Source organism: Anneissia japonica, unplaced genomic scaffold (assembly GCF_011630105.1).
Source record: "Anneissia japonica isolate Jap-2015-1 unplaced genomic scaffold, ASM1163010v1 scaffold288069_len450862_cov184, whole genome shotgun sequence".
Taxonomy (NCBI): Eukaryota; Metazoa; Echinodermata; class Crinoidea; order Comatulida; family Comatulidae; genus Anneissia; species Anneissia japonica.
Window position 1 is genome coordinate 374192 of NW_022746790.1, and position 26862 is coordinate 401053.

A 26862-nucleotide genomic window follows, 5' to 3' on the forward strand; every position below is an offset into this window, starting at 1 on the left:
ATACTGAAATAAACAAGGCTTTTGCAGACCAGGGTCGGAGGGAAACAGAGAAATTTAAGTCTCACACACCTTAAGATTCATTATTAAAGTACCAACTTTAATTAAGAAAATTGCATAGAGCAACTCCATTTATAATGTCCCTCTATTGAGGCTATACTATACTGGCAAAATTTATAACTGTTGTCAGTTTTGTTGTAACATTGTTTAAAATATGGCAATACAAAATGAATGTAGTTATATTAGTAGTAGCAACAGAATATGACATTGAGGCTAATGGCTTTAATTTTAACGAAATATGCAGATTTTAAGTTCGTTCTGTATGCAAATAATTCGCCCAAACTTAACATTTAAGTAGTTAATGAAAATTGGCTACGTAACAGTAAAGTATATAATGTAAATATGACTGTAAATAAAACAGAGGTAATAATTATAATAATAATTATGTTATGACAATCATATTAAGTATTGGTAATGGTAATTTTATTTTTAAAATTTTGATTGATAATTGAAATAATAGTGCTCATTATATACACAGGCCATCTAATGTAATGAAACATCTCATATTTGTTCATCAAACAGCAGTATATCGTAGAATTATTGCCTTATTTAATTTAGAGATAACCCCTTTATTAATACTATTTTTAACAACAGCAATCTACTGTAATATTAATCCTTAATGTTTATTGAATGTAGTGTATTTATTATTTCGTAGTTATTAACATTTTATTCATCAATTGATATTTTATTTCATAAAAAAATGTCAGTGTTTTCTTGAAGATTTCCAATTTATTTCAACCTATATTAACATTTATCAGATTTTATTTTGTTTAATATTTCACTATTATGGTAGTATTGCCCTTAATGCAGTTCCAATTACCAGGTTTTAAATCCTTAACCTTAAAAGTTGTTTTTTTATATATATATTTTGGATAAAAATCTAAATAATTATGGTTATATTAAAGCAGTAGTAAAGTTTTATTGATTGTGGTTCTATAATATTTACCAAACCATACAACTGATTTTGTATAGTGATACATTTTCTTAAGTTTTACCTGGGAAAATTTGATATACAGGAGTGCAGGGTTGTTAAGTTAATAATTTCATAATTATTATTTGGAAAAAAATGACTGATTTCTTGACTTTTAATTTATAATTTTTGTTTGGATTTTGCCTATTAAATTGGTTTACAATTATCAATATCAATTAAGTTTAGCAACTGTTTTAGTTACTATGGATACATCATTTACATCAACCTTAAAAATAAATAGACATTCTAAGAAATAAATCTTGGCTTCCATGGAAATGTGTGGATTTCATTATGAGAATGCTGTTTGGTTGCTATGCAGAAACCCTGGATTTGATGGTTTTTCCGTGATTATTGAAAATAAAGTTCAAGAAGAAATTAATATGTGTGAAGCTGTGTTATTGAAAAGAATCATCCTGGTTGTGGTTTATTTTTGGTTCTGGGTCAACTGGGCACTTCTGGGTTGTGTTGTTTTTCCTTGGTGATTGGTTCAATGTATTGGTACTTATTGTTGGTTTATGGGTATATTTTGGTTTTTGTCTCAGAGAAGAACATATTTTGTGATTGTTACATTTCATGTCAGTCTCTAATAATGTTGTTATAGGGTGGTATGTTTAGAAATTTTATTATTTTTATTTTGTCTTTTGTCAGGATGTTTCTTACTGGTGTTGGGTATATTTAACTTGGATATTTGTTTAGTTGCTATTTTCATGGATTGGGTTTTTTCATACAAGCTGTATACCAATGATCCTACCTTGTTATTGGTAGTATTAAAATAGGGGTATTTTGTGGTTCATTAACTATTTACATGTCTGCAGGTTAAGTTGGCATAACTGCAATGTCTAAACAGGAGTCTACCATGAGCATGCAGTATTTCAACATTATTTTTATATTTTACTTATATTACATTATCATTTTTTTAAAAATATTTTCATCTTCATCATTAATATATTATTATGTTAGAAGCTGACAAATTCATGAAGAAGTTTTTTTATTAGACTTTGCTAATATTACATTATCATTATTTAATTATCTTCATCATTATTAATAAATTATTATGTTTTGTCCTATTAACATCATTATTTAAATATTGTTTTAATTATAGCTACAATCTCTACCGTATTACCATCATTATTATTGTGGTATACTATACATTTCAACTTAATTGGAACCTGTCAAGTATCATGAAATATTGTAGAACAAGTGACATCTATCCTAAATTTATAACATTTAATAATCCTACAATAACTACAGTGATATTATTATTAACATTTAATAATAAGTATTATGATCATTAACATCATAATATTGATTTTCATTATAATACAGTACTTCCTTCATGGCAGACATTAAGTTGCCCCCACCTATTTGGCTGCACTTGCAATAATAATTGCATTTTCAGATAGGGATTCTCATCAATTTAAATATTAATTATACTAATTAGCAGATTTGATATCAACATGATATAGCTTGATGCTCTTCTCGTCATTAACTCATCAGAAAATTCCTTTATGTTTCTTTAGACTATCTTGTACTCATTTATTCTATTTTCTTTCAGGTTTTCATTATCTTTTCCCCCTTTAGTTTCTGTCACTAATATTGTGAATTTATGTAAATTCAATTTACACTTAATTCTGTAGTTTTTTAAATATTTTACCTTTTCTTACTTTAAAATGAAGACTAACATGTTTTTTTTGTTGGTTTTTTTGTTTGTTTGTTTGTTTTGTTTTGGGGGATTGGTAAAGGAGAGTTTAAATTTATGTGTATTTCATAGCTTTTTTATATTATATTCATATAATCTTTTCATTGAGGTAACCACATATTATGTGTTTCTACACACATCTACACACATCTACCCATCTACAAACTAACGAAGGCTACTAATTTATATATAATGTATTTTCTGTATGTGTATTTTTAAATTAATCAAGAGTATATATATTTGACGGAAAACACATTTCATAGTGATATTCTTTCATTGTGTCTTACACTATTGTTCTAGGAGGTTACTGGGAGTTTATACTTCAAGACAGTTATACCAACACCAGAGTGGTGGGTTAGGGAAGGGGGTCAAGTGTAGAATTCTTTACAATATCATAATATAACTTCACTCTCACTTTCATCACCCTAACTCAAGAAAGACCAACCCTCTATACCCCAATCATAGACTTAGTCAAACTAATACTATATTTCCATACATAACTTCATTCCAGTTAATTAACAAAACTGAACACACTCCTAGTAGGACCTTTGCCCCTCTCACCTCTCTATACACACAAAATGAGTCTATAGCGTTATAACCTTGTGAACATTTTTCTCTTGCATGTATTGTCAAATTTAGATAATCCAAGATGCTAAGCAGGTAACAAGCGAAAGATGTTTGCTTTCTAACTTATGTTTCACCAAACACGATTGCATGACTATTTTGCTCTCTTCAATTGACACTTTTCTGCACCTATACTAACTCGTACACTTTCTGCATACAATTTTTGTGTAATACTTTTTTTGAACCATACTGTGACTGAACTTCCCTATAGGAATTTTATACAGTTTTGTATCTTATATATATTATATATATATATATATATATATATACTTGATTATTACAGTATAATATACATTAAGTCACACAATCCCTTTTCTCCATTTACATAGTCTGAATAATAATATAAAAAGGGTTTAACATTCTGACAAATTATAAAAGATTTAAAATTAAATTACAGTTTTTTCCTAGCGGTTCAGTTAAACATTCATCTTGTTCACCTTCTGGAAAACTTAACAGGACCTGACCAAACTACACTGCAGTACTATAAGATGATATTACAAATCCATAATGGTTGATGTTGATGATGATGATAATTGATTAAGATAGTGGTGGTGGTGATGATAAGGATAATGATGATGAGGGAGGTAAATCCAACAAAAGTAGAAACAGTTTGATCAAGTAAATATGAATATTACATTATCCGACAAAGTAACAAAACTTACATAGTCTCCAAAACAATTGTTGTTGTTTTTTTTCTGGGCCTGCAGCCCCTCCCCCCCACCATTTTATTTTTAAAAAATACATTGAGAAGACAATAATAGCAAATACTAAATTTAGTCTACCTATGCACACAAAACCGCTAAACTTTGACGACAGCCAATGTGTCTTCAGCCATGGGATACCCTCAAATATGGCATACCTTACTATTAGAAAATTTGCAGGAGTCTGTCTTCCAGAATAATCCAACTGCTAAATTCTTCCCCATCCTGAACTTGCTTGAAAGGTATTATAAGAGGACATCATTGAGTTTGTTTTCCAGAACATCAGAACCACCGAAATAACACAGGAAACCTACAATTCATAGTTATTATCTGACATTTAGTAATGCAGGATAGTAGCAAAAATAGCAATCTCTACTCTATTTTCTAAAGATTCATAGAGCCAATAATAAAACCTCCATCAAAATTCATACAGCTCAAACCATTTTCTTTAATGATATGTAAAAAAAGACAAACCTTTTCTCTTGCAAGGTTCGTCCTTTGTCCAATCTCTCCTCTTTCAAAGTCCATATAACTTCCAACCTCTCCCTCTTTCGAAATCCATACAGCTTCCAACCTCTCTTCTTTCAAGATCCACACAGCTTCCAACTTCTTCACTTTCAAGGTTCATACAACTTCCAACCTCTCCTCTTCAAGATCCATACAACTTCCAACCTCTCTACTATCAAGATCATACAACTTATAACCTCTTCTTTCAGGATCCTTATGACTTACAATCTCTCTTCAGATCCTTACAACCTCTCCTTTTTGATCGTACAACTCACAACCTTTCCTCTTTTTTTCAAGATTCATACAACCTACTGTATACAACCCATCTTTCAGTAACCGTTACATGTACAACTCACAACTCACAATATTTTCTTTCATGAAGCTAGGTCTATACAACCTAAAACCTCTCCCCTTTCAATATCCATCCTCTTCTTTTCCAATATTCCTACAACTTTAATATACAGTCTCCTTTTAATACAGTAATTATATTATACAACTTACAACCCCACTTCAAAATTTATACAATTCATGACTTCTCATTCAATACCCATAAATTTGACCAAGCCTTCCTCTTTCAAGGTCAATATAACACAACCTCTCATTTTTCAGGATCCATATAACCCTCAACCTCTTTTTTCTTGAGAGTGTTTTATATCACCACCCTTTATCTATACAACTTACAATCTCTTCTCTTTTCAGATTCATACAACTTACAACATCTCCTCTTTCAGGATCCAAATATCAACTGCTTTTGTTTTTTTAGAGAGCCTTAAATCACCTCCATTTATTTAAGATCTGCATTAAGTTGCAACCCCTTTTTTTAAACATCAATTCAATTATATTTTACTTAAATGAAAAATATATGATTTAATATTAGGGCTAATTAGTATTATTATTACAATTATTATTATCGATACAGTATTGTTACAATTGCAGAAGTTTACCGACAAGGGTCCTATCAAATTGTTTGACTTAGTACTGCCAGTCAGGGTCCAGGACTAAAAACACTGGTGGGGGGCAAGTGGCTCAAGCCCCCACTATTTGCTTTAAAATTGTTTAGAATGGAGGTCAAAAAGAAACCCATAAAATTGTGTACCTCACCCCAACCATGGTAGAGCTCATTTGCTCTACACTCTCCATTTGTAAATGTTTCTCCTTGCGGCTCCCTCAATTTCAAATTTCTGAATCCTCCACTTTTTTAGTTCACCTTCTTCAAGTGCCATCCAATGATGCTTGTCGAATGGGTGTGGGTAATTTCCCTGACACCCTCTTGTGCCGCGCATATACCCATGCACATACCCACAAGTACACCATCCACCTGCCACCCGAATAGACAGTATTCATATACATATGATGCACACACACACACATGTAATTGTTTAGAGTAAAGCTGCTTGTAGTGGTAGGTTTGCCCCTTTGATACCCGTTTCTAATGTGATTATAGCTTGAGATATAACCCTCAAATTCAGCACATTTTACAACTGACAATTTATATTGAATGCCATCCACAATTACTCGTTTTCCCCATTTTTGCATGATTTTTTATATATTTTAATCTTGTGTTTTTTCAAGAATTTCAAGAAGGTAATGTGCCTTGGCATGTCTATCATAGATATTGGTTATATTTAAGCACCAGTTTCACCACTCAATGTCACAGGATTTAGAAGCAATTTTCACTTCTTAATGCAGAAATCATGATATTGTGTATAAGAGACAGATAAAAGATTTAAAATTAAATTACAGTTTTGTAATTTCCCTGACACCCTCTTGTGCCGCGCATATACCCATGCACATACCCACAAGTACACCATCCACCTGCCACCCGAATAGACAGTATTCATATACATATGATGCACACACACACACATGTAATTGTTTAGAGTAAAGCTGCTTGTAGTGGTAGGTTTGCCCCTTTGATACCCGTTTCTAATGTGATTATAGCTTGAGATATAACCCTCAAATTCAGCACATTTTACAACTGACAATTTATATTGAATGCCATCCACAATTACTCGTTTTCCCCATTTTTGCATGATTTTTTATATATTTTAATCTTGTGTTTTTTCAAGAATCTCAAGAAGGTATTATGCCTTGGCATGTCTATCATAGATATTGGTTATATTTAAGCACCAGTTTCACCACTCAATGTCACAGGATTTAGAAGCAATTTTCACTTCTTAATGCAGAAATCATGATATTTCACTTACTAAAAGCGTTGATCAAACCTGCACTTGAAACTTATAACTGCTTAAAAGTTCATTTTAAAGCTTATCAACAACTGTTAATTGTTTGATCAAATTACTGAATATCACAACAAAATATTCTCTGCTTATAAAAAAAGATCATTGAAATGGATATTTTGGTTGTTTTTTTTTAAACATGTTATTTTTTTCTGATGTAAAAAGTATAGTTTTTTTTTGTTTTTAGTTTTTGTTTTTTGGGGTTTTTTTGGGTAAATATAACAAACCTTAGAACAAAGTGATTTTATTGATTAAAAAGTTCATACTGAAATGAAAGTAAATATAATATGTAATACTTGAAGGGTTATCCTCATAGGATTACGTATGCATCAGCTATTACACCCTAAATATGATAAAAGGTTCAAGTTGAATTATATTCCACCAATATTTATTCAAACTATAACACAACTTGTTTATATTATCTATATTGTACATTAACTATATACCTATAAACAATTTTTTAATGTAAAATTCATGTAGACAGCATTGTAAACATGAGAATAAAGATTATCTTATCTTTTATGGTAACACAACTATGTATACCTGTATTATACATTACCTGTATACCTATAAAAATGAAACATGTTTATGGCATTGCTAATGTGACAAAAATCTCATATTTTATATATATATATATATATGTATATGCATAGTATATTTTCATTGCATATTTTCCCTTTTTTTCTGAAGAGGTTTGTGCACATGTAATTTTTCTATGAAATGTAATGATGCAGTATATCTTATTCAAATGAAATATAAATATTCATATACTTTTATATTTTCTTAGCATCAAGACAATTTTTAGAATATATATCTGGATGCTTTATCATTTTTAGATGATGAAATGCTTATAATAGAAGTGTTTATAGAAGGATATAAAAGTAATTCGCAAAATATGTTCCTTTTACCCCAGTTTGGTACAAGTGATACAATAAATTTAACCTCCTCTAGTACATTTAGTAGTAATTTTCTATCTATTAGAAGATACTTATTGATATTTGAAAAAAAACTAAGGATTTGAATTTTATGATGGAAATTGATAAAAGAATATCTGTGAAGATTTTACTTTGTTAATTTTATATCATCACATTTCAATGTAAAAGGTAAGTATTGTAATTTTTTATTATAAAAGCTAGTTTTATTTGAATTTTGTTGTATGTACTCCAATATACAATTGTATTCTTTTATTTGATTTACTTTATAGCAAACGAAGATGTTCAGTGCCATCGCTAGTGTTGTTAAGAAAGAAAAAACAACGCAACCGATGGACGCAGATCATATTCAAGACAAGGAGTTAGAAATGCAGATAAAAAATGCTGCGCCTGTACATGCCCTACTTAACATACAGGTGGATGGAGCTCCAAGAATGAGAGCTCCATCACCTTTGCCAATCAGGTACAGTATCATAATTTATAATGATGATGTATATAATAAATGTGGAGAAACATGACAATTTTGCCATTAGGAAAATTAAGATGATTTAGCCTTATTCTTGAGGCGATACATCTTAAGAATTGAAAAGGCTTGAAGCAGATCTTTATTTTTTTCAATAATAATAATAATAATAATAATAATAATAATAATAAATGATTATAATAATAATAATAATGATAATACAGGTAAAGGTAAAGGTAGGAAAATAACCCATAACTTGCAGCATCATTGTGCTGAATTGTGTATCAGCGCGGTCCGTGGCTACCTAGCAGCCGTAAAGAGGCGCTTCATGGTAGCTACATGTTTACATCATTCCACAACAACAGGGGCTGAAATGAACCATAACATCGGGGTAACCTCCTACTCTTCCGAAAGATGCAATAGGTTCTTTAAAGTGCACACAAGCCAGATGTATACACTGAACCTCCAAAGTCATCCGAAAAGGCTTGGTTCTACCAACCAAACCCTGGGCAGAGAGCAGCTGGAACCATCACCGATGTTAATGCTGTAGTTAGCAGCGCTAATGATAATAATATTCGGCATAATAAAGGTCAGCCTACTACGAGTAGGCAAAAATCTCACGGAAACTAACCTGTCTGTATATTATAATTTGTCTGATTTCAGCTAGTTTTGGGTATTGCTATGCGCAGCAAAATAAGATTATATGTGATCAAAAAAAGACCCCTTGTTGATTGCTTGATTGAGGTGTTTCACCATACCAGTTTGTATCATGTGCGATTTTTGAACTCACTTAATAACCTTTAGTTAAAATATCAGTAATAATTATAATTAATGCTGGTAAACAATGATAATAGTAAGATTTAAAAGTAATACTTAATATTATTGTGTATCTAATTTAGTATATTAACATTATTGCAGTGTTTTTCATGAACAATTCTTAATGATTGGTCAATAGCACAACTTTTTTTTTATTCCGTATTATAGACAGACAGACTCTAATGTATTTACTGTAGGTTAATTCATTTTTACATTGGTAGAGTATAGTTTGTATCTTTACACACAGTAATATTCTGAATCAGCTTCTGTAAACATAATTGTTGTTGTTTAGACAAAGTAACAATACGAGTAATGGAATCAATAGAAGAGGAGGCAAAGACTCACCCAGTGGGTCAAGGGTGAGTTGATCTTGATGTTTTCATGTCTGGAGTATTGATGTTGTTGTATATTATTAAAAATGCTGTGTAATGCTTGTATACTAATGGCAAACATTGTACCCTGTAATTACTGCAGTGTAACAATGAGCTCAGATGCCATTCTGAATTATGCATTGTATATTGTATATAGTTTGTCTATTAATTTATTAAAAATTACTAAAACCTATTTTTAACAATGCAAAATAATATGACAAAGTTTGAAATTTTAATAAAATGCAGAAGAATCTACATCATCATCATCATCATCGTTACCTTCCTATTTAATATATTTTTTTTTTTGCCTAAAGTATTTTATCATTGCATCTCAATTAACATTATTATTATATACTGGTATTTTGTCATTATCTTATTTAAATCACCACTTAAATAACAAGGTATTATGAACACCATAACAAATATCTTCATCATCATAATATCATCATGAACATCATCAGTATCCCCACCTTGATCATCATCAGAATCTCAAAAATTTTGGGTCAGGGATATTTTCATGGAGAGGAAAATGTTTCCCAATAAGGAGCCCAAAATATATAAATTTTGTTTCTAGATTTTGATTAATAAATTTGATAACTATGAATTGTTGCCCTCTGTGTTACCATTTTATTAATCAAAATGCATAGGATGAGTGATGATTAACAATGTACCATAAGATTAGGCCTACTGTAGGCCTATAAAAAAAGATGTAAAAATAGAAAACAACTGACCAATTTACCCTGATATCCAAATTTGATTTTGTTTCATCATCATCATAATCACCACCATCATCATTATCAGCGTCATCTTCATGGGCACATCAGCGTTTTAACCATTGGCAACAACATCGTCTTATACCCGATTCACACGTGAAGTTAAATTTAACAAAAAGTAACAAATTGTAACCGAGCGATCTCCCGAGTTATTCTTACCGAGATAAAAAGCATTCACACGCGTCTGTAAGGTAATGCCAAGGTTGTGTAAAATTTTTTTTTTTTGCCTAAAGTATTTTATCATTGCATCTCAATTAACATTATTATTATATACTGGTATTTTGTCATTATCTTATTTAAATCACCACTTAAATAACAAGGTATTATGAACACCATAACAAATATCTTCATCATCATAATATCATCATGAACATCATCAGTATCCCCACCTTGATCATCATCAGAATCTCAAAAATTTTGGGTCAGGGATATTTTCATGGAGAGGAAAATGTTTCCCAATAAGGAGCCCAAAATATATAAATTTTGTTTCTAGATTTTGATTAATAAATTTGATAACTATGAATTGTTGCCCTCTGTGTTACCATTTTATTAATCAAAATGCATAGCATGAGTGATGATTAACAATGTACCATAAGATTAGGCCTACTGTAGGCCTATAAAAAAGATGTAAAAATAGAAAACAACTGACCAATTTACCCTGATATCCAAATTTGATGTTGTTTCATCATCATCATAATCACCACCATCATCATTATCAGCGTCATCTTCATGGGCACATCAGCATTATAACCATTGGTAACAACATCATCATCGTTACTTTCATAATAAAAATCAAAAATCATTTATATATTTAAACATTAATAATTTGGAATATTGTATGCTTACTGTATATTTTATTGCTTTGCACTTTGTGTGCTATGATTGAAATGCCTGTACTTATGCCTGTGCTATATGTACTTATTGTCTGGTTTCACTTGTGTTTTCCTTGTCGTGTGCTTTAAATGTGTGGATGGCAGGATGGACTAGTCGAGGGTATTGTATTGGAAAGTTCATTTGATGAAGATTTTAACGATTATGATCATGCCTGTAACTTTGAAGTTTATGATAATGAGGTGATATACTCAATAATATGCTTGCTAATTAGTGCATGAATTTTGCAGCCTATATCGCTATATCTATGCTCTTATGGTATTCCTAGAACTTTTAGAACATTGGTTTGGTCTGCATGTGGTTAATAAAACTTTTACTATAAAAGCTCTGATATATGAAAAATATATTGCATTGATTAATTATATATTGAACATTCTTTATGATTACAGTCATGTCATTAAATTACTATAAATCAATTGAATATTTCCTCTAAAGTAAAAAAAATATGAATAACTGTTTTATAAATTACCTTTATACAGTATATGTATTGTCATTTATACCACTACCAATTTATATTTTTGTATTGTATTTTTGTATCCTTATTTAATGAATACGCATGAAAATTTGGTAGATAAATAAATAAGTAAATATTATTGATTAGTTTCTAAAAGCTCAAATTAAAATTTCTTGTTCATTTATATTAAAAATTACTGCACTGATTTATTTTCACTAAAAATGTTCAATTTAAAAAAAAATAGTGAGCAATATATTAATACATAACGTATAATACAATTCAATGTTTAGATAGATTTTAATCATACATATTCTATACAGTATAGTGTTAATATAGGGGTAGTAGTAGTCTCTTCTAAAATTTCCTTGTAGATATATTTTTGCTATATTATTGATTTTCTTATATACTTGGAGTATACGTGTAAAAAAAATATATGTAAGATTTGAAACAAATGTTAGTGTAGACTTATGTTTCTGAAAGTTACTAATAAAAGAGAAAAAAAAAGTCTAAACAACATTTCAACATGTTCACCAATTAATAATCAATTTCTTTTCATTAATTTTCTACAGGGCTTTGAGATGGTAGATATGAAGTATAGAGAAAATCCAAATGATGTAAAAAAATCTTCATCAGTAGATCGCAGAGTAAGTTTTTACATCACCGTGAAACACTTTTACCACACTCATTCGCAGTACATAATACAGCATATATTCCTATTGTAACATTCAGAATATCTTCACATCACACTAATGTATCTTTACCTTTGCAACATTCATCAAATTCTTATAGAATGATTATTATAAATGTGTGCAGAAATATTTTGTGTTTAATTTGTTTGGTGGTTCTGGTTTGTGAATAACAGTATTATTACTTTCTCTCAAACAAACATAGAGACATATGAATGGTGCATCTAATTAACATTAAAATACATTATATTATCATATATAGAAATTTATTAGCATCCAACCATATTAATAGCTAATTCATTTTTAATATCCATAAGATTGCATCATTACCTACAGATGTATATGTTGTGATGATCCCTCAACATGGCCAAATTGTTTACCAAAAACCTATTTATTACACTTGTGTATAACACCTGTGTATTACACCTGGGTATCATAAATGTATATCATACCTGTGTATTACACTTGTGCATTACACCTGTGTATCACAATTGTGCATTACACCTGAGTATTGCACCTGTGTATTACACATGTGTATCACACTTGCTTATTATACATGTGTATTACACCTGTGTATTGTAGCAGTGAATTACACCTGTGTATCACACCTGTATAATATGCAATTGTGTTAGTAGAAGCTGTGGCCAAGTAGAAGGCATATTTCATTACATTGCTTGTTAACAATTACATGAAATTACATCTTCATGTCTAACCCATCAGCCTGTTTCATTTTTTCAATGATGTTTTATTTTACTTTTAACAAAATTCACTGCACCTCATTTACCCATAATGCATACAAGGTTTTCAAATGTGTTTGAATGCACCTTGATACATATTGTATGACAGGAATTGTTGAATCTCTGAAGCACTCTGGGATATCTTTCACAAATAGATAAATATTAACTGTGCTCTAATAAGAAATAGAGCATATACCATATTTATCCCAGACTGGTACAGAGATAGGGTTCTTTATTTTGCACATTGATTAACCCTGGATTTTTGCATGATGATTAAAATCACAATGCTTAATCCCATCACTTGATTATTCTTCATTTTCATGCACACAGTTACATAAACCACAATGAGTTTGCAGACTAAAGCTTCGTCATTCCTTTCATGATTTCCATGTTCATTTTAACATGTGTGAATTTCATTAGAAAATTTTGAAACCTGACGGAGTTTAACATCTCAAGCTTATCATTTATGCTCGACCTTTCTGACCTTTCATATTTTTTTTTTCAACTTTTATTTAAAAGCAAACGTGGGACAAGCATGCAGACTTTTACGCTTCCAACCACTCTCCTTCTAGAACTAGGTCTTCACAGGTTATGGCAGAAATAGATTACCACCCATTAGATAGGGATAAAGGTTTTGAACGTGCACCGCATGATCCTACCAGGGTGTACGGAGTAGGCAAGGGAAGGGGACGGTATGGATCTTACGACCAACTCGGTGGCCATGAAATGGATTACCCAGACGTAGGAAATCGAAAAGATTATACAAATTATCCAGATAGAAAACCTGTTGTTCGAAACAACCTTAGTGACCCCTATATGCGCCCATTTAGCGACACTTTTACACCAACTAATAGATCACGAAGAAACTCCCTTAATGATGAGGCTAGAAATGAGCGTAGTTTTTATGACGTAAGAGATCCACTTGATAAACAACAGTCAAGTGATAGAAATAACCTGGGAAGGGATTTTAGAAGCTGTAGATCAAATGATGACGATAAGCTGCTTCAAACAGCAAGCATGAGTATACCTCATCGTAGCTATTATGACAGTGGTAGATCACCACAAGATAGTTACCAATCCTCCCCTCGAGAACACCGGACCTCCAATATCCCTGGGCTTAAGAGTGAAAATAGAAAAGATAGCTGGCCATATTCAAATGAACGGTCTTACGATAATAGGCTGATAGAGCCAAAATCTGACACAAGACCAAGTGGTAAAAATACTAAGCAGCTTGGTCTCGGAATCGATATGCAAGAATCTCGACAACGGCACTCCTTCTCCAATCCACCAAACAGTGGACTGGATTCTAACTTGAATTTCCCACGTAATGAGTACCGGGAACGAAATGCAAGTCCAAGCAGTAGCCAATTTGGTTTTGACACAAAATCAAAATCTCACACTAGTCTTCCAAGGGATGGTGAGCAACCCATTTGTACCAGCAATCCCTTCATAACAGAACCACAAAATAGATTTTGGGAAGGTCGCAGTCCAAGTAACAGTATGTTAAATAACAGACAAAATCGTTCAACAACAAATCAAAATAATTTAGACAATAGCAGGCTTATAGACCATCAAAATAATAATAACCAAAGAAGGGACCTGGCCCTGTCGTATGATAGGTCATATAATAACAACATAGAAAGGGTAACAGATAGGAATGGCATTGACCCGAGAGCGTCGAGGGACAGTCGTAAGCCTCTGGATCCGACTTATCAGAAGCGAGACAATTCAGAGACTAGATTGGAGGACTCGTTCCACCGCAAAAGCAGATTTGGTTCAACGAACTTGACACGTGAAGAGGTGATTGTTGTTGTTCTTTGATTGTATTTCCTATTCAATGTATACTACAGAAGTAATATAAAAAAATCCGTAGATGTTACACCTCTCCCTTGTATCACATTGATGATATGATTAAGTTGTTCTTTACGTGTTTCCTTGTATTTTAACATCCAATTCTGTTTCATCCACTCTTGGTAGATTTTAGTGATAGCCAACTTAGTAAGTCTCAAAGCAAGAGTTCCTTTAGGATGTAGAGCTAAGTAATAGTTAGGTCCATTTGTCCAGTTGGGTACATCTAGGTGTATACATGATTTTGCATGCCTTATTGTTGTCACATTTGTTTTCAATGCATGAAATTTTTATAATGTATTTGAGTTTGAAATGATTTGATTTCAACAACAAAAAAAAAGTTATAAAATTTCAAAACAGGCACATTTGCATGGCCAGCCTATTTTTTTTTTTTTTTTTTTATCTCTCGGTTTATTATTTGTTTAAAATTGTATTATGGTACCCCTTCACTGAAATGGCAAGACCCCATCGGAGCTCATGAGCTCATGATCAATTTCTTTCAAATTCAGGTTTCATACACTTTTTGTTTTGTTTTTTTCACAAATCATTTTTCTCAATTGAGTCCCCTCATCTCTGATACTGAGAAACAATGAGAAATGATGCATTGGAAACTGTTTTTATTGATTAGTACCCATTAAAAAATCACAGTAGGTGATTCCAAATTTAAGCATGGAAAGATGTTATGTAATATTTTATAGCCTTTATCTCTTAAGTAATATTTACATAATTTTAACGTTCAACAATAAATCCAGTTGTTTACAAGATAATTTAGTAGTTATTTTGATTACTAATTACCCCCTGTAAATTGTATAGTAGTTTGATTTTGATCCTTCTTAATATCAAGCCACCATAAATCAGGAATCGATGTAGTTTAATTGCTTGTTTTATATGCATGAATTGTGTGCCCTTCTTTGCATTTTATTTTCTAATTTACCATGTTCATTTATGAAGGCTGCAATGAGACAAGAGAGGCTTACTTACGGGGATGGTATGTCCCCATCACAGTCTCATGTGTCTACATCAGGTAAAGAGAAATCTCCTTTTAAACATTTTGTAATCAGCTTTTATGTTACACCGGCCCTGATTGGTCCAGGTGCTGACCAATGGGTATCTTCTGTTTTGCTGTCACTAACAATTCTTATGTTGTGCTGAGTTCTGTTTACTAATCTGCTATTTCTATTTTGCTAACTGATATTGCTTAGCAACCACTACACAGCAATATTGTCATTGGATCATATCAGTCACATGTTCATTGCACACTATAATGTCATCCCATGTTCACTCTATTTGTATATAATGATAATGATTATTATAGTAGTAGAAGCCTATAATTATGTATCATTTTCTGTAGAAATAGATATGCTCTTGTCTGAAATTATGGATCCAAACTTTTTCTATATATTTACTATACTTAAAAGTCTGCTGCTCATCTGTTAGAGAATTTCCCTGAAAATATTTTCCTTTTAGCTTCCACAGCTCTGCAAGAATTACCATATTTCATTCTTTTATATGAATTATTTTTGAAAAGAATTTGTTGTCAAAATGAGTTGGAAATTCAATAGATATGGCAATATCAACTATTTTCATTTCTCTACCTATCACAATTAATGAACCATGTGTTGAAGTAATCATTAATTTGACATTGATTACACAAACATAATTAAATTATTAAAATTCAATAGTGTCATTGGATTTCTAAATCAGAATGATTCAAATACTTTTTACCTTTTTTTTACTTATGTTCAGTCTGCAAACAATGTTGAATGGTTGCTTACAAGAACTAAAATCAATTTCACAATTTGAACTTTCTTAATCCTCTCCCTCAATCTATGAAATTTCTTCATTCAATCTTATAAAATTTGTCATCAAAAGAAGCATGAATGGAGCTTTCACAAATGATCTGGCGCCCTCTATAGCTTAGCTTACATTTACATAAGTTGGTGATAATATTGTTTTCACTTTAGAAAATACAATATAGAAATTTATGGAATTATACTTTTTCATATATGCCTGTGGAGATGTTCATCTTTGATTCCTCGAGGATCTGTTAGCTGCATTTCCATAGAGGTTCACCTATATTCAGTATCCATTCATGCAATTTTTCATATCTAGTAGAACAAATACTTCTATTCTTTGGAATGCTGTAGAAAGCTGTAGATAGAAATTTCTGTTAAGATTAGAAAATATTAGTATTGTAATACCAAAATGTATTTGGTTCCAATATTTTATAAAGGCATATCTTATATTTTTGCTTATTCTATCATATTTGTTTCTAATGTACAGTGATTTATGTTTGATATTATTATTATTTTTTTTTTTTTGCACATTGTGTTCCCTCATATCATATCAATTAAAAATTGTACTTGTTTTTTTTTTTTTTTTTTTTTTTTTTTTTTTTTTTTTTTTTTTTTTTTTTTTTTGGAATTTAATTATAAACAATCTACTCTTTTATTTTCAAATTTATTTTCCTATCTTAATGTATTGACATCTCACTAATTTTTTATCTGTGTTTTTGTGTGTTATAAGACTCTTCCACACTGTCTAATTTGAGTGACTTGCCCATATGGGAGTGATGGTGTCATATCACACTCATATGGGAAGATCACAGGATTGTGTGAACAGGCCTTATGTTTTTTGCTTTATTTATTAGATTACTGTAAAATTTATGAAATCACAACATTTTTTTTTTCATTAAAAAAAATCCTTCCATTATGTGTTTTTTTATATCATTTATTTTCTTTTGTATCTCTTATTTGTAAAATGTACCTCTTAACTTATTTCTTATTTCTTTATGTTCCTGTATTCTCTATTCCATTTCTCTATGTTTACTTTCTTAATTTCTCTGGACTGCCCAGCTGAAAGAAGAAGATGAGACGTGTTTTTATGAGGATGAATATAATGATGATAATTATTACTATTACGATGCATACGATGCGTTTTTCAACCAGCCTCCACCATGTTATCCTTAATCCATCGTTTTGGTATCACTGCTTGTCTCATTTTTTTTTCTCTCCATCACAATCTTTGAATTTTTTCACAATCTTTGAAGTGTTTTCACAATTAATATGTAATAATTAAATAATCATTGTTGTTTTAAAAGTTTTATTACTAATGCTGATTGAACTGTAATAATTAATACAATAAATAATGAATTATATAGTAAACTGTAATAGTACTGTAGCAATTAAGCCGATAATGAAAATACAGTTTGCCCTTCAATTCGAGACCACTTCTGGGACCTGAAAATTTGGGGTGGTCTCAGGGCTCGATCTCCAAATAGAGCTTAGTCTGAATAGATTGAAGATTGTTAATTGGTTCTTTGAAAAGCTCATCTCGAATTAAAGGAGTCTCAGAATTAGAGGGGTCTTGATTGGGAGGGTGTATTGTACTTATAGGCCTATTTGTTAAAAACAAAAACAAAATTAATTGATATGACAATACTATAACCAATCAATATTAATGTGGATTGTAAAACAGCACTTAAGCTTATAATGTAATTTATTCATTAATTTAAAAACAATAAATAGAAAAAAAAAAGAATGATCATAATCATAATTTTGAGAGAAAATTATTATAGTACTGTAACAATAAAAATTATGATAGTTATATATAGTTTTTAGAACAACAATGATAATAAAAAAATATACTGTTGACGACAACGATGATAGTACAAAAAAAAAAATTTAATAAAAGCTAAACTAAAATATATAACCACTACTTTAAATTAGTACAGTATGCAATTGAAAAGTTAATTTAGATATTAGATGACTAATGTGTTTGTGTTTCGTGTCTGTGTCTGTTCCTTATTTTATTCTTCTTTTTGACATCTATATACTTAATTATTTAAATAAAATAAAAACCAACATAACCTAAAAAGTATATAATGATATACAAATTGTATTGTTAATGATAAATTTTGTTATTAATTTAGAAGACTAATCAAGTTTGTATTGAAGTAGCGTGTTTTACATTTGTGTTAATATTCTTTGTTTTTATTCATTTTTTTAAAAGTTTTGACAATTATATATACTGTACCTATCACGATCTATAGCTCTGGTTCTTAACTGTTTTCATACCTGCGGATATGAGCAAGTTTTCAGATAATTGTACCTCTAGATCCCCGTTACGCAACCTTCATAGCCTACGACCCAAATATTTAACACTCAGCCGCAACCCATCAACCTCAGATAAATATGATTATTTATGCGGTGAGGTTTGCCTGCTTTTAGTCACTACCTTGAGTTCATTGCTTCCTTACTTTATTTAATTTTGTCTTAATTTAAAGAAAGATGTCATTTAATAGTAAAAATTATGAAAGTACCTAGTTATACCTTGTTGTTTTGCTTTGATATTCTGGATTCGAAGACGTATATTTACATTTTGACCACATGCAAGATATGTCGGTATTCAAACTTGAATCACACACTTTATTCTTTTTTTTCTGTAGTTTTTATACATGTGTTTAAAAACACATTTACACAGAAAAATTACATTAACACACCAAGTGTTGTTTAAAACTTTATTTGAAAAGGAATATAAATGCAATATTTATTGGAAGATAAAGCGATTCTACTCACAATGTTATTTTCAAGGAGTTTTTTTAACACCAAAGAAAGTAATTCTGTACCATCTTTAGATTCAAAATAACTTTTTTAGGGAATTAAAATTTGAAAATAAGTGTCATTGTACAATGATTTACGATGATTTACTTCTCGACAGTGCATCAATCCAGCTTTTGAGCGGCGATAATACAATCCTCAAGGTGGCACAGAACAGGATCACTGTTTACATTCTGTTCCGATACTTGAACATGAGATATGAATAATATATTCTCACATATAAGACGATCCGCATATAAGACAACCCCTGAGTTTGAGAAGGCTTTTGGACAATTTTTGTATGTCAAGCGTATTTTTTTAGTAAATTTGTTTGTTTACGGACAATCCCCACAAAAGATAAAGACGAACATGATTTTGAAATTTCAAAAATGTGTATGTTGCGCATATAAGACGACCCCAGTAATTGTTATTTTGCTATAATATTAAGCTTTGTCTTCTACGTAAAAATATAGAACAATTGAAATCCATCCTCACACATCACGTTGTTGTCGAGAACGGCATTAGAAACATTATCGCAACCTGACTGATGTCTTGATACTTTTTTTTTTACTTTTATCCAAAAACTTTACCAATGGCTCCTGTTTAATTTAATCAGAACAGCTATGTATTTGCACGGTAAATATCAAGCTAACTCACATACATCAGTGTTCAGTTGTTGACATTCTTTTTTTTCTTTTGCGACCCAAACATTGGGTGGCGACCCATAGGTTGCGGAACGGAGCTCTAGATGACTGGAAGTGTCTCACACATATAAAAATTTCTTTTGATGTGTCTTAATTTGACATTTAATTGTTCAAATTAATTATACTTTCACTCATACATCCCCGAACATAGAAGTAAAAAGTGTTCATTTAAATTGCCATATATAGTTTTGTTTAAAACTTGTGAATTTTCAATGTTTTTTAATATCAGACTTTTGAAACTCATCTATTTTTCATTAATAACCGATAGAGTATAATTAACTAAAATTATTTATTATTTTTTTATTTATAATCATTAAAATGGCCTGTAATGTTCTTAAAATGTGAATCCATGAAATATTGCTATAATCTATAACTACATAAAATTTCCACCAGCCTAAGCTTCAAAAGAGCAAGGGGTGCACTTATTAGGCATACAGTTTATCACCAGCTATGAGGACTTTGTAAAGTAAAATGTCTTAGCCAATTTCTGGTCAGACTTCATTGATTTGTTGTACAACAGTTTGTTCAACAACAATTTGTTCATTTTTTTTTTTAATTCTGAAACCTGCGTAGCTGTCAGCTTTTGGGCCACACTCTTGGGGTTGAGAACCAGGGATCTACAGTGACGATGGTTACAGTTATAGCTTGATTTTTAGTTTTATTTTTGTATGTAATTTATATTTTGGTTTGCTCATTTAACAATTATGTTTCTACTCTGTGCATAGAAAATCTTTAATAGTAGCTTATCGCAACACTGCAACATAGTTTAAAGTTTTGTGCTGTTTAGAGACACTATTGTAGGATTCTTTAGAAAGTCTTTGCTAGCATTTTACCAAATTGGGGCTCATAATTGGTCCTGAAAAACATGTGAATAATGCGCTTGAATGCTTTAAAATCCTATGTATGTTTGTGTGTGTACCTGCTAACTATTACCTTGTGCATGCATGAATCATGCGATCATCATGTAACTAGCATATGTGATCAAGTCTGCAACATGTGATCATCTTGCACTTAGCATGTGATCATATGTTTTAATAGCTTGATCATCATGTGTAATAACATGTGATCACCATGTGCATGGTCATCATGTGTATAACAGATGGTGAACATGTATTGTGCATGTGATCAACATGAATCTTCAACAAAAAAAATAAGATTCTGTTTTATGACTTTCATAGAGGCATGATAATGGACTTTTCTGACACAGTTAGCAGACAAGATCATAAACTATTAATAAAAAAAAAAATACAAAATATGAAGCAGTCAATAATATATTTGGTAAAAATATTAAATATTTCATTGTTAAAATATCTTTTATATTGCCATTTCCAACTTCATAACAAAGCTGTAAGCAAATTAACTGCATAAAAATTGTAATCTGGAAATTTGCATGAGAGTTTGAATGAAGATTTAAACTGCTTAAGAATGCTGTGATTGGTGAAATTTATTTTTCATTAAAACCAAATATACTATCTAAAATATATTAATTTATTGTATCCAAGTAGGTTTTAGATGTGACTTAACCGTGTCAGAATTACATAATTTGGAATTCAATATTGAAAAGTAGATTGAAAGGATACTGTGTGGCTTTGTAAATTAGTATTACCAAGACTGCGGTGTTTATAATAATAATAATTCTATAGTGTATACGCTTATATTTTTTCTGCAGTGTTTTAATTCACACCTTGTGTTCACTTACTTAGATTAATTTATTTTTGTGATCATGTAGACCGATCAGCTTCCCTTGGGCGAGTCAAAAGTCAGCTCATAGCAGATCGTGTTTTGAGTCAAGAACAATATCTGCCAACTTCACCAGAACTATCCAGTTCACGTGGACGTCAAGATTTTTCTAATGACCCCAAGAAAGACTATTTTAGCCATGAAAAAAGAGCACCTTATGATAATAGAGCTGATAGTTCTTATGATGAAAAGGGTGCAAAAGGCAGACGAAGTTGTAGCCAGGATCGCCTGGCCAGCAGTGGTATGGAAGGAGCAGCACAACGTACTGGCACAGGTCGGAAGCTCCCTCAAGTACCTCAACATGTAAATAACAGTGGGTATATGTACCATTCCAGTGAGATGCTAAAACCTCAATCAAACCCATACCATGCATCAACTAAAACACTTGATTCTGTACCGATTAATCCCGACCGGAGACCTTACGGTGTAGCAGATGCGGGAATATCACCACATCTTTGTATCAGAGACGACACAGACCCTCTACTGCCTAATGGTCATAGACCAGGTGTTTCATCTAGGGGACGTGGCCATGGAATGCAGACGCAAAGTCCGCACAAAACACCGCAAGGTGTATCAAGGGGTCATGGTAGGATACACACAACAAATGAAACCGTACATATAACTGGATACTCAGACGACGAGGAGGAGTGGACATAGTCAGGAAGCCCAATGAACCTGCACGCCATTTTCAATATTGTAAATCCAATTACTAGTCTTTAAAGTTGTATAAAAATGTTAATTGCATTTATTGATGCATTTATTGTAAAAACAAAATGTATGGTTATACAATCTATTAATGAATATATATGTTTATGAATAGTCACTCCTATTGTACATGTTTTTGGGTCCGGAATGCTAGGTGATCCTAGATGTTACCATAGCAATGCTATTATGTATTGCCATTATGTGCATTGTTCATTCCAATGTTTTTTATATATATTCATTCACAAAAATACTATAAAGATCCATTTAAAATAAAATATTTAAAAAATCTACAGTTTTGATGTCGCTGAAGTGAGCAAGTATTTAGTATAAGTAAAATATTTCATAAGCAAGGTTATTATTGCTAATGATTCTCAGTTTAAAACAACTGTACTTTTTTTAAATAGATAAATAGCAATGCAATTGTAGAACCTAGTTACTAGATTCTTGTTCCCAGATTTTTTTTTGTTTTAAAATAGTGTAGCATTACTGTAGCCTACAATTAAGGATTGTATTTTGTATTTAACATACAGGTATTCAATAAGAATGCAATTAGTGGTTTAAAACAAATATTACGGCCGGCATTAGAAAAGTGTCTCTGATGGACCATTTTTCTAATTTAATATTCAATACAGACAATTTACTGGAAGAGCCTACGCGCTTAGTATTTTTGTCAAATTTTTGTGGAATATAACTTGCCACTGTTATATACAGGCCAACAGTGCTCATGGACATGTGCAATGCAGATATTACTAATATAAATGGCCAATATACAGTGCCTAGTTTCACTTTATTCATGTAATCTATTTAATTAATTTATTAAATATTCATATATTAATATATTATATAAAATTATAGACATTTTATTAATTAAATTCGCCAAAATGATTGATAAGTAAAATATATGTATCTTATATTATCCACCACATAATGTTACTCTGTAAAATACACAATTACCGAGGAAACAAAAGAGCACAGTCTAAAAAAATAAACAGGGTTAAATTATTGTTATATATATTGCACAGTACCAGGTATGTGGCTAATGCTTTATAATGCCAACCCTGATAATACTAATTTACATATATTTGTTTCCAGGTGAATGTTAAAACATTCTTGCATATTAAGCCACTTAAAGCATTCTAATATATCCAAGTCTCTACTACCCTTGTATAATGAGGTATTTAAACTATCTTGAATATCCAGGTACTTAAAACTACCCTGTCCATCCAGGTATTTAAAAACTACCCTGTGTATCTAGGTCTTTAAAGCTACCCTGTGTATTTAAGTCTTTAAATTGCAGCAAACTGTGTATACCTGTACTGATCTCTAAAATATCCTGTGTATTCAGGGCTATAGCATACAGTATGGTTGTAGGCATCTTAACTACCCAGTGTTTCCAGGTGTCAAAAATATCAGTATATCCAGGTCATTGACCTATTACAGGGTCTGAGGTCAATGTAGATATATGAAGATATTAGCACATAATGCCTATATTAATATGGGACAACTTATTTAGAATTTAAATTTTTTGAGCTAAATCAGCTTTGTCGAAAATACATGATACTATACATAATAGTGTAGTTTAATTAAACAATCTGGCTGAAATTGCCAATTTGTACAGCAAGAGAGTGTGCAAAGTGAGTTAAGAAAACTGTGTGCAATAATTGTTACAAATCTTATATAAACTTAGCAAATATTTAATACATTGCACACTCTTGCATTTCTACTATATACTTTTATGACAACTGTATATTAGGCTATGTGCTTAATATTATTGCTTTTAATTTATTATATTTACCAAACTAAGGTTTAAGGTATGGAGAGGCTGTTTAAGTGTGTAATATCAGTTCCTAATTCATTTTATGAGGATTAATATGCCAATTATTAACACATTTTGACACCTTCAATATTTATAAGTACAGGTACCTCTTAACTAGTGTAATAACCAAAAGCAAAATGTTTTTGTTTCTAAATGAATGGGCATGCACAACCAATACACAGGCCTACCCTTTAAAGATGATTGTCCCTTGCAAAATACCAAAAACTTTGTAAAAATCATTTTTGAAATTAACTTTCCCATTTTAAAGTAACATGACATTTTTGGCGAAAAATAATATAAACACTTTCAGTCACTGGAAGTGTTTTATTATCTTTACTATAATTATCCATTTTTAAAAATCAGGGTACACTTTTTTTTAATTAAATAATTTGTATGATATTGCAAAATGAACAAGTTAATTTAAAAATTATTTTGTTATGATTTTTTGTCATTTTCAAGGGACAATACATCTTAAAAACTGCCATACTCATCCACACAATAGCTTTCATTTCCTCAATGTTGAAATTTCTGAAGAAGCTTGTGAAATATTTTCAATTAGATTAGTTTTAATTTGATAACAAATTACAATCATAAAGGAAATGTAATCTAATATTGCTTGTACTACCCATGAGGAATGCAAATTTAATAATTTTGTATCTATATTTTAAAAATTGTTATTCCATTAATAAGTTATTTGTTTATTTTTTGCGATATTTGCCAAGATATATGCTGGTTCACATATTTTATCTGATGCAATTATTGATGCTAAAGTGCCTGATTTCTCTTTGTTTTCAATGAAAGGATACCAAGTACTGTAGTAGAAGGTAGTAATTTAGATAGAGATGACATCATCAGATTCGGGCTAGACCTAGTTGTTGATGCTTAGAGATAATGGCATGGTTGATGTTTTTACCATTGAAGATGGGCAGCCAAAGATAAGTCGAAAATTATTGAAACCTAAAAATATGTACCTGGTTGCAATCCATTCAGTTATACAACACAGCTTGTTAATAGACATTTTTTTTTCTGTTATACATAGATACATAATATGAGTCTTTTTCTGGTTGAATACAAACCTGGCCAGTAGTTGTACAGACATTTACAAGGAACCAGATTATGTTAATCACTGACATTAATTTAAAATTAAACTTGGTGTAAATTTTAATTTTGTTTACAGTAAAACTTTACTGAACAAAGTATTTTCATCATCCGTTTCAATTATGAAATTAATTAATGTACGATGTTACTTTTGACAAAAATCAAGACTCGCATCTAAATAATATTGTGTATTTCATATCTTTGAATCTCACTAATATTTTCAGAGTCAAAAAGTGACACTCCCATAAGTTTAAATTCCTAAAAAATCATATCTTGCATAAGTTGTGGATGGACCTTCCCGGAGTGCCAATCAAACTTAACAAATGACCAATCAGAGCCAGGAATACGCGCTTGTCCCACAAACGCACGTGTGTGCGTATGTTTTCACTCTGCCGTTTTGAAGGGACCTTAGCAAAAATATCCTAGAGGGCGGGCTTATTGGATAGGTCTATTGCAACTTGCAACATTTTTTTTGATTGAGAGATTTTATTTAAGTTTTACCTGCACATTTCATCTCCTTATGTCAGCATATTACATTAGAATTGTCCCTAAAAAATTATTATTATGCAATCAATATTTGTTTTACAATGTTGTCAATAATATTAGAAACCAAAAGTTTGCATCTCAAAAAAGATCGAGGGTGTGTAAACGGTAATCGCAATACAATAGATTCATTCTACCTGGTTATGTAAAAAAAATCCGTCTATAGTCGAACTTTTACAATTATAGAGGGCGTTGTTGCATTATAATAATCACTACATAAATTAACGACAGAAATCTCAAAATCTTTATCCTTTCACATAGTTTTTAAATATAGATAGTATTAATGTTTTCGACAGAGTTATCCGTTCAAATGCAAAAAAAATGAAGTAAAAACAATATGGTGCAGACCTTATTCATCTTATAAAATCTTGGAAGGGTTTCGGCTCTTGATTTTTTTTTTTTATACCTTATTATTTTGGCAGTGCAGTGGTCTGAGGTTTTCAATGTAAATTTGTGCTGTCTATAATTATTCTTCCTATCCTTCATCATTTTTTTTTAAACTTTAAAGTGTTTCGTGCAGTGATGAATAAGACTCGTATCGGCTTGTAGTTGTAACCTTATAAAATCTAGTTAGGCCTAGACACCACTTTTCCACGCATTTTTGAGTCTGTTTTGCGGTCAGGGAAAGGTCGCAGATTTACCAATGCTTATGTCTTAGTTATTCCTCTGCAATGATTTATAAGACATTGTAGATTCGATTGAAAATATGAATAAGGTGCTCTGATAGACTGAACCAATTGATAACAGTTTCATACTATATAGGCTAATGTGCACCAATTCTTGATTGGTTTGAAGGGCCTACGTGTTCAGTGCACGTTTCCCAACATCATATGCTTTTCAACACCCCATTTTTTTTAATGATTTTTAGTCATTTAAACATCACTGTGAT

General features: G+C 31.0%; 1 protein-coding gene across 1 annotated transcript in view; it reads left to right on the plus strand.

The window, feature by feature from the left end:
• LOC117120304 (voltage-dependent calcium channel type A subunit alpha-1-like) overlaps positions 1 to 24666 on the plus strand; it is a 187190-nt gene extending 162524 nt beyond the window's left edge. The window contains exons 43-50 of the mRNA XM_033265323.1: positions 3366 to 3386; positions 8003 to 8193; positions 9302 to 9368; positions 11131 to 11226; positions 12068 to 12142; positions 13441 to 14721; positions 15721 to 15793; positions 21801 to 24666. Of these exons, the coding sequence (XP_033121214.1) occupies positions 3366 to 3386; positions 8003 to 8193; positions 9302 to 9368; positions 11131 to 11226; positions 12068 to 12142; positions 13441 to 14721; positions 15721 to 15793; positions 21801 to 22468 (2472 nt within the window). The 3' untranslated portion in view covers positions 22469 to 24666. The remainder of the gene's footprint in view (positions 1 to 3365; positions 3387 to 8002; positions 8194 to 9301; positions 9369 to 11130; positions 11227 to 12067; positions 12143 to 13440; positions 14722 to 15720; positions 15794 to 21800) is intronic.
• Positions 24667 to 26862: the final 2196 nt, after the last annotated feature.